The sequence below is a fragment of the Juglans microcarpa x Juglans regia genome, chromosome 3D, assembly GCF_004785595.1.
Source record: "Juglans microcarpa x Juglans regia isolate MS1-56 chromosome 3D, Jm3101_v1.0, whole genome shotgun sequence".
NCBI classification, from domain to species: domain Eukaryota; kingdom Viridiplantae; phylum Streptophyta; class Magnoliopsida; order Fagales; family Juglandaceae; genus Juglans; species Juglans microcarpa x Juglans regia.
The window spans coordinates 4,004,206-4,013,835 of NC_054598.1; the positions used below are offsets into that span (position 1 = coordinate 4,004,206).

Here is a 9,630-nt window from a genome sequence, read left to right on the forward strand (position 1 = left end):
GAATACCAAAATGTATAAAGAAAATTTGTATTCTCAAAGTGAATGTGTGTAGAGTACAAGTAGTAAAATGTTTAAATGACATTATTTAATTTAAAAGATAAATTTTAAAATTTAAATTTTACAAATAAAATATTACAATTTAAGTGATATGAATGGTGTGTCATACAAACTGACTTGAAAATATAATAATTAATGAATAAAATATTTGGTCTACTATAGGAAAAAAGTATTTGGCCTAATCTTTTTAGATTTAAAAAGATTGAATTGTTTATTATATTTTATATAAAAAAATTTAAAAAATTATAATAATTATATAAAATAAAATGAGACTAGATAATTTGATTTTGTTAAACAAACCAGCCTTAATATCAGATGGAGGTGCAATCAAAGTTTTAAATTTCGTACCGTACCGGCCGGTACGGTCGAAATTTTTCGTTTCGGCCGTCCGGCCGGTACAGGTACTATACCTGTTTCGTACCGGCCAAAATACCGGCCGGTACCGGCCTCAATTTCGGCCTGTATCGGCCTATATTTCGGCCTGTGTTTTTTTTTTTTTTTTTCGTTTTTTCATTTTTTTAAACTACAAACTTATTTTTTAACCCTCAATTCAGACTAGACTATTTATAATTTATATATATATGTATTTGTATATAATTTATTTATATATAGACTATTATTTTAGAATATAATTTTTATATATATTTATATATATAATTTATTTATAGATCGACTATCCCGAAACGTTATCTCGAAACGCTATTTCGAAACGATACCGGTATCGAAATATTTCGTTCCAGTGCCTTGACCGGTACGCTATCCGGTACGGTATTCAAAACATTGGGTGTAATCCTCCCATCCACGCGTGACTTGTGATCGTATACTGGAGGATAAATTTGTTGGGTTATTGGGCAAGAAAAAGAACAAATTGGGTTGATAGGCCCAACTAAGTAATTAATTTATGAACCACCTAGCGGGGCGAGGAACGAAGTCTGGCCGATCTCAGCCCAAGAATAAACCAAAAGTTGGGTATAATCGGGCCTGAGATGCTGAACCAAAAAAAAAAAAAAGGAAAAAAAAAGAAAAGAAAAAAGCCAGATTATGAGTCTTTCTCGAGTCTCTTACTGGGGGCTCAGGAATTGGAGCAAAGAAAGTCTCAGAGCGACCTTGGGTACCGTCGATCTCCATGTCATCCGCCGTCCGATCTCCCTTCCCCTTCCCTTTCCTCTTCCTGCTCCTCCTCATCACATCTTCCGTGTTCGCCTCCGAGTCGGATCACAAGGTAAAGCTGCTCTCTCTGTTTATCTTGCTCTCCATCCAAACCCTAGCAATGACTTTGTTTCCGAGTTTTTACTCGCCCATTCAACTCGTAGATCTTTTTAAATGCTTCTTATTTGCTGTTAGAGATTCAGATCGACCAATTTCGCGACCGTTAAGCTCTTGGATTTCATTCCCATTGGCTCGTTTCCCAAGATTTGGAATTTCATTTAGGTGGTTTTAGTAGTATTCTTGCTCAAGCGCTGGGACCTAATGCATACATTTCGTATACATATATAGATCTCGAGGGTTTTAACATTCTACGAGTGTTATCTCTGTCTATGTGATTGAGTTGGGTTCGCAATAGACATTGGTTGCAGGATAGTTGACCTGCCAGTGAGGGTGTGGCAAAATTGGCTGTGGGGATGATGGGATTGTGGTGGTGCTGATGATTCTAATAGCGACAGTGGTAATATTGATTTCCTGTAGTTATATATGCACCCGTGATTGTGAGTTAAGACATGTTTTCATGAGTTTTATGTACCTTGAATCTCGACCACCATCATACGATTTCACGACACGAGATTGCTCGTGACCCACTTCTATAAGATGGATCTGGTTCTGATTGGATGTACCCTGAGGCATTTTTCATTTGGAAGGATAATGCTGTACGTGAGTATGTAAATTATACTGAGAGACTCAACCTACACAGTTTTTGAAAATAGTAATCAGTAGTTTGACTCATAGATGGGGATCACTCCCGTATAGTTTAGTTGATCTAATTACAATTCAAAAGCAGGGCCACCCACAAGTGTTACAATAATGAACGACAGAGCTATCCAATATGCACCTCCAACTGTTATTCACGAAGGTTTGGGAGATGCCATTATCGTGGTTCCTTGTGAAGTATCTATATTCAAGGAGAAGATGTTTTTGATGTGTATTCAAGAAAAAAGACACGTACACTAGTAGTTATCATATGCAATTTCTCCTTTTTGTTCCTTTGGTTGCTTGTCGCATGAGAAGCACATTAATTTTGAATGGTGTTCAAGTCAAAAGTTGCATTTACTCCTTTCTTAAACGAGGGGCAGCAGGTAACAAGTTTGATATGGGTGCATGAATTTTTTATTTTATTTTTATTATTTTTCCTATCCTTCTTTCTTTCCATTTTCTTTTCTTCTGGTTTAAGTTTTAACTATCACTACACATTTTTTTTTGAAGGAAGTCTTATAACTTATAAGATGAGTTGGACTTTTCATATTTTCCAATTAACTTCTGTCTATGCATTGTAGTTTCGTAGTTTGTGTTGGATGAACTGAACCTATAACGTGTACACTAGCTGGAAATGGCAGCCATTGTTACCTAAAAAAAACTAGCCGGAAGTGCAGCCTTTTCTTCAGCCTAGACCAATGATTTTCTAATTTTTTTGTTGTATGTACATTCTAATCTGAACTGCAACTGCTACAGAAGTTAATCGATACCATTTTCACCTCTTTCATTTGTTCTGCAGTATCAACCAGATGACCCAGTTACCCTTTGGGTAAATAAAGTTGGTCCCTATAATAACCCACAAGAAACATACAATTACTACAGCCTTCCATTTTGCCGTCCTCCGGGCAGTGCTGCTCACAAATGGGGTGGTCTCGGTGAGGTCCTTGGTGGAAATGAACTGATCGATAGCCAGATTCAAATAAAGTTTAAAAGTATGTAAAATTATATCTTATCCCGTTATTTTGATGTTGAAGTGGGTCATTTGATTGAGCCTAGCATAGTTGGGATTAAGGCTTAGTTGAGCTGAATTTAGCTCTATATATTGACTGTTTCACCTGCACAGAAAATGTGGACAAGGCTGTCATTTGCCATTTGGACCTTGATGAAGCAAACGTTAAACAGTTCAAGGAGGCAATTGAGAATAATTACTGGTTAGAATTCTTCGTGGGTATGTTCTTCACTAATTACTGGTTAGAATTCTTCGTGGGTATGTTCTTCACTGTACCTGTCTATATATATTTATGATAAGTCTGTTTGATATTCTCCTAACAGAATGTGAAGATTGTTTTGGTTTTGATTCTTCATAAGCTGTTGCATATGGGAATGCTTTAGAAAGTCCAATTTTTGGGAGCATGCATGTAGTCATCATCAACATTCCAGCAATCTTCAGCATTGAAGCTTTGACACTTGATTTTGACTCTTGTAGTGAATAGAGTTTGTACTAGGGTTGCACCCCTCTACGCTTTTAATAAAATTGCATTACTTGGGAAAAATTTAAAAAAAAAAAAAAAGAGAGAGGGAGACAATATACTTTGCCAGAGGCACTGTTATTCCCCCCGGTGCAAGGTGGAGGGTATATATATTTTTTTAGTATTCTTGAATGCACAATTTACACATGTTCGTTGTTGCATATTTCTATGCGAGTGTACGTATATTAATCTAATGGCAGTATTGCCTTGTAGTAGCCTTGTACTATAGAAATATCAGAAAATGCATCTGTGGGTAGTATATATGTCTTATGCATTCATTTGGCTTGCTTTTGGTCTTTCTTTTTCTTTATTGTTTACTTTATTGGAGCACTTACTCTTGATATCTTGCCTCTTTTTCTAATGCTGGTCTTGGCACGCCAAATACAAGTACAGATGATCTGCCTTTATGGGGTATGCATTTGACTCACTTTTGTCTGCTGTATTTGTGTCTTGATAGAATTCAATATCTCATGATTTGTTTCCAATATTTCAGGTTATGTTGGTGATTTGCGTTCTGATAAGAACGGTGATAATGGCAAGCATGTCCTTTATACTCATAAGAATATTGTCATCCAGTACAACAAAGATCAGGTTTGTGGTTTTTCAAATTGCATATGAATTCTGTGACGGAATTTTGGATTCATCCTGGGATCATAATTTAGCTTCTATTCTTGTAGATTATTCACGTGAATCTCACTCAAGAGATCCCAAAGCCCTTGCCAGTTGGAAAAGCATTAGACATGACATATTCTGTCAAATGGAGTCCAACTAATGTGACCTTTGCACGTCGCTTTGATGTTTATTTGGATTACCCTTTTTTTTGAGCACCAGGTAATGTGTTGCTTCTTTTCTAGTTGTGCATCACTTATTCCAATATCATGAGCTACAAATCTCACGTTTCTGACTAAAGCATTTCAGACGTTTTTATGGTGTTTTCATTGGCTGCTTGATTATCCACCGATACTTGTTTCTGTTATTGTGATGGCGTGTGCATTGTTGATGTGCAGATCCATTGGTTCTCTATTTTTAATTCTTTCATGATGGTTATCTTCCTCACTGGTTTGGTGTCAATGATATTAATGCGAACTCTTAGGAATGACTATGCAAAATATGCTCGGGAAGATGATGACCTAGAGACTCTGGTAATGCTCTATTCACTTGTATTTATGTCGTCTTTTTTTGGTACTTGGCAAAAAATTCTGTTGACATTTTTTCCTTTTTTTAATGGTTTATTGATCTCTCTCTCTATCTCTCTCTCTCTCTCTCTCTCTCTCTATATATATATATATATGTCTATGTGTATGTGTGTGTGGAATACATTTATATTTAATTTATCTTTTTGGAAATTGAAGAAACTGTCACTGTTACTAACAGAAGTTTTTGGTTGTTATTTTGGCACTTATTTCTAAGGAAAGAGATGTTAGTGAAGAGTCTGGTTGGAAACTTGTGCATGGGGATGTTTTTCGGCTTCCTCGCAATTTAGTTCTTCTTTCGGCTGTTGTCGGGACAGGTGGCCAGCTAGCGTTGCTCGTTCTCCTTGTCATCTTATTGGCAATTGTTGGAATGTTGTATGTCGGGTATGTTGAGAAGTGACTCATGTCTAATTGGGACATTATTTCGTATCATTCGCTTCATCATATTACCTTATAATTTTTTTGGTGTGTAAATCCTGGGCTACATACATACATTTTTGTGGTAGCTCAATCTTTCCAGTTCCCACTATCAACTATCAATTACTGCACATGTTTTCCTTTCATTTTCTAATTGCTGTCATAATGTTCTTCAATCGTTATTTATGTTGCTCAGGAGAGGAGCGATTGTCACTACATTCATTGTATGTTATGCTCTTACATCATTCATTTCTGGTTATGTGAGCGGTGGGATGTACTCACGCAATGGGGGTAAGCATTTGTACTAACAAATATTGATTCTGTTACTTCATATATTAGGATTTTGGTTTAGCTTTGTAATGCCTTTCATGGGTGAATTTTGTGCATTAGCACATTTTATCATGACACCACTCATTTTGCCAGGTAAAAGTTGGATAAAGTCCATGATCCTCACAGCATCTCTATTTCCGTTTATGTGCTTTGGTATTGGGTTCATCTTGAACATGATTGCTATCTTCTACGGGTCTCTAGCAGCTATTCCCTTTGGCACAATTGTAGTTGTCTTTGTTATATGGGCTTTCATCTCTTTCCCTTTGGCACTTCTTGGTACTGTTGTTGGAAGAAACTGGAGTGGTGCTCCAAACAATCCTTGTCGTGTGAAGACAATCCCTCGTCCAATCCCTGAGAAGAAATGGTATCTTACACCATCTGTAGTCTCAATTATGGGTGGGTTGCTACCCTTTGGCAGCATATTCATTGAGATGTATTTTGTCTTCACGTCCTTCTGGAATTACAAGGTGAGTTGTACAATTCTATGGGTTATTTTTTTTTATTTTTTTATTTTATTTTTTGTAAGGGTTATTTGGTTGACAAGAAAGATTTGGGAATCATTTGTAGTATGTGATTATTCTGGGTGGCATTTGAAGGCATGAATCTGTACTTCATTTTGGTGTTACAGAAGATGGTGGAATCACTACCATACTTAGCTGGTGAAGATTAAGGGGTTGTTTGGGGATAGAGATGGTTTCATCTCATCTCATCTCCTTCCCAAACATCACTCAAACACCAATATTTTTCAGTTTCAAATTTTTAATTTTTTCATCTATCTTTCTTGGGCAATCAACTACGATACTAAGGGAGCTAGCTCAAGTCGAGGAAAGGCTAAAGGGAGGGCTTTGTGAAGACGTTCTCATAGTGGGATGTTTGGGTAGAGGATTGTTTTCATGGAATCTAGGGGATGGGGTCAGGGAGGTGTATCGACAGTTTTTCCAATTCGGACTTTGTGTATTTTGGGTAGGTTTTTATGGGCTTTTGGGTCATTAGGGGCTTTCTTGTATGGGCTAGGTGTTTTTCTTGTATACGTCCAGTATACTTGGTTACTCCTACTGATATATATATATATATATATATATATATATATATAATACTATTACTTATAAAAAAATTTAAATTTTTTTCATCTAATCATTACAATTTTTCCAAACTTCCAAACAAAACACAAAAAATAATTCAACTTTTTCAAATCTCGAAACAAAAAAATATTAAAAAAATTATATTCTAACATATTTTAACTTTATAATATTTTTATTCAACTTTTTTCCCTCCTTTCCCAAAACCCCATAAAACATCTTAACTCAAACCATTTCACTACTATTCACAAATTTCTCATCTCATCTCATTCCCCAAGCTTTTCCTAAGAAGAAAAATGTCATTTTGTGCTATTGTAAAATGCTTTTTAACAAGTATGGATAAAGGTTTTCCTGGAACCAATTTGCCTCTCTCTTGACATACAATTAACTGTGACATACATGTCTGTGCCCAAGGATACTTTGTCAGTTTTTCAGACAGATGGATGTTAAATTTTTTTGCTGAAAATAATAATGAGTGGGTGTACACAATACAAGTTCAATAAATGATTTTTTTGATAAGTTACAAGTTCAATAAATGATGAACTTGAGTAACAACTCTTTGCTCTGTGTGCAACAGGTGTACTATGTATACGGATTTATGCTGCTGGTTTTCTTGATTCTCATTATTGTCACAGTTTGCGTGACCATTGTGGGGACATACTTTTTGCTAAATGCTGAAAACTATAATTGGCAGTGGACTTCTTTCTTCTCTGCTGCCTCGACCGCTGTGTACGTATATCTGTACTCAATATACTACTATTACGTAAAGACCAAGATGTCAGGCTTCTTTCAGACCAGCTTCTATTTTGGATACACTTTGATGTTTTGCCTCGGATTAGGAATCCTATGTGGTGAGTTTCTTCAGCTTAATGGAATTTTTAGATTAATATGTATCTTTCTTTGTTGCTTCTTTGAGGACCTTTTAGGATTTCATAATGTGAAAAGACCTTCCTCCTTAGATGTTATTTATTTTTCATGGAATGGTTGTCTCTTTGCCTTTTACCTATATAAAAAAAATCTTGGAATGCTTGTGCTCTTTTGAGGATCCAACTTATAATTTATTTGTCACTGAATCCTCGTGTGCTTAAAATTGTATGAAAATCGTGATTTCTATTGGTGTCTTCATCTAAGCTTAAATTGTAGAGGAACTGAACAGACTTGGTTTGAATTTTAAGCTAACGTGGAAATGAAATTTTCTGGAGGATCTTTACAAATTTTATGAGCCTGTGGTTCTGAGTAGGCCTCAGGCTCTGTCCATATTCACATTGAATTTTCCATGCTTGACTTCTGAGCTTGATTTTTCTTTTGCATTCATGCTTGTGGATTTTACTGCTAATATTAAAGCCATGAACGCCAGTTTGATAGGTCACTCCTACTTTTGGCCAAATAAATTATGAAGGGTCATTATCTTTTTTTTTATTATTCCGTGAACATTGAATTTGTCATCTAATATGTGTAGGGGCTGTTGGGTACCTGGGCTCGAATTTATTTGTAAGGAGGATCTACAGAAACATCAAGTGTGATTAGGACTCTTTTGAAGAGGAAAGATACGTACACTTCCCCTGAGAACTTATTTTGAGGGGAAGCTTGCTGTCGTCTACAAGGGCCTCCACATTGTCTATAGATTAAAATCACATGGTTTAGTGATGGGGATGCATTCTTCTTTCTCTAGACTGGGGATGATGCCCCCAAGATTTTTCGTGTTTTCCCCGGCTGTAAGTGAAAGCCCTAATTTAGGATGTAAAAGTTGGTTTTTACAGTCTAGTAGGTTAGCAAATATGGGACTCGCTTGTCAATTTAGCTATTTTCTTCTGCCCCATTACAAATAGTGCCTGTGTAAGGATCGATGCCTAATTTCCCCGTTTCTTTCTTTTTTATTTTGTTCTGCTACTTGGCACACTCTGGGGCAAAGGAACTTGTGAAGGGGAGGGAGGACTTAAGCAATGAATTTTTGTGCTTCATAATATGTGAGGATTTATAAGATTTTGTCTCTTGATCTGTTTATACCTGCGTCTGTGGATAGATGGTTGGGTTCTATGTGTGCCCAACGTTCATTTCTTTATATGTTTTCCTTTTGTCTTTTTCATCTGAACACGTGTATTCGGTTTATTTAAACACTTGGCTGCAATTGTGTGGTGGCGAAAACTATCCAGATCGATCCATAAATTAGACCAAGGAAAGAAATCGACCCGTTATTAAGAAATTTACAGTCAAGAAAAAAGAAAAGCCCTTCAAAGTTCAGACTTCCATGAAATAGATGCCAACAACATAAAACGTATGAGAAGGAGGATCGTGTCAACCGCAGTCACCATTTATAATTCTGAGGTGATAAAAACAGGATAAAGCGAGCCTCCAAAGGTTGCCCACGCGGCAGATAGGGGTGGGGGGGTTTTTGCTGTGATGCAACTGTCTGCTCGTTCCAGGCCACACTATTTCCACAGGCCCTGGCTCTCCCCGTTATAAACACCGGTTGCCTCTCATAATCTCCCCAACTCTCTCTTCTTCACCCTTACCAACCAACCACAAAAAATGGCAACCACAGCTGCTCTCTCTGGCACCATGGTTAGCACCTCCTTCCTTCGCCGACAGCCGGTGACAAGCCTACGGTCATTTCCCGGTGTAGGGCAGGCTCTTTTTGGGGTAAAGGGGGTGTGCGGAGGGCGTATAACAGCTATTGTTCACACAGTTAAGCTCATTACACCTGAGGGGCCACTGGAGTTTGATTGCCCGGATGATGTTTACATCCTAGACCAGGCCGAGGAGGATGGAATAGAGCTGCCATACTCATGCAGAGCTGGTTCTTGCTCTTCATGTGCAGGGAAAGTTGTGGAAGGGTCTGTGGATCAATCTGATAGTAGCTTCCTCGATGATGACCAGGTCGACGGTGGTTGGGTCCTCACTTGTGTTGCTTATCCACAGTCAAACGTTGTCATTGAGACCCACAAGGAGGAGGAGCTCATTGCTTAGAAAAATTGATTATTTAGTCCATCTTCACTTTGGTTGCTCTCTCACTTCCCAACATTTTTGTTGGTTCGATTTTAGCGTGTTCTGTGGACATGGTCGTATTTATGCTTTGAATGAGTGACCCCCTCCGCCCCCCTAGCGTGCGCTCGCACA

General features: G+C 37.4%; 2 protein-coding genes across 2 annotated transcripts; both read left to right on the plus strand.

Moving 5' to 3' along the window:
• Positions 1-1,073: 1,073 nt before the first annotated feature.
• On the plus strand, positions 1,074-8,515 carry LOC121254118 (transmembrane 9 superfamily member 1-like). The gene is given in 13 exon segments (XM_041154081.1): positions 1,074-1,279; positions 2,765-2,957; positions 3,089-3,193; positions 3,888-3,905; positions 3,988-4,085; positions 4,172-4,309; positions 4,311-4,325; positions 4,502-4,636; positions 4,905-5,071; positions 5,301-5,395; positions 5,528-5,901; positions 7,091-7,364; positions 7,973-8,515. Coding segments are annotated over 13 exon segments (1,776 nt in total). The 5' UTR covers positions 1,074-1,183; the 3' UTR covers positions 8,041-8,515.
• Positions 8,516-8,988: 473 nt separating this feature from the next.
• Positions 8,989-9,524, plus strand: LOC121254120 (ferredoxin-like). Its single transcript, XM_041154083.1, has one exon. The coding sequence runs from the start codon at positions 9,043-9,045 to the stop codon at positions 9,478-9,480; it is 438 nt and encodes a 145-aa protein (XP_041010017.1). The 5' UTR covers positions 8,989-9,042; the 3' UTR covers positions 9,481-9,524.
• Positions 9,525-9,630: the final 106 nt, after the last annotated feature.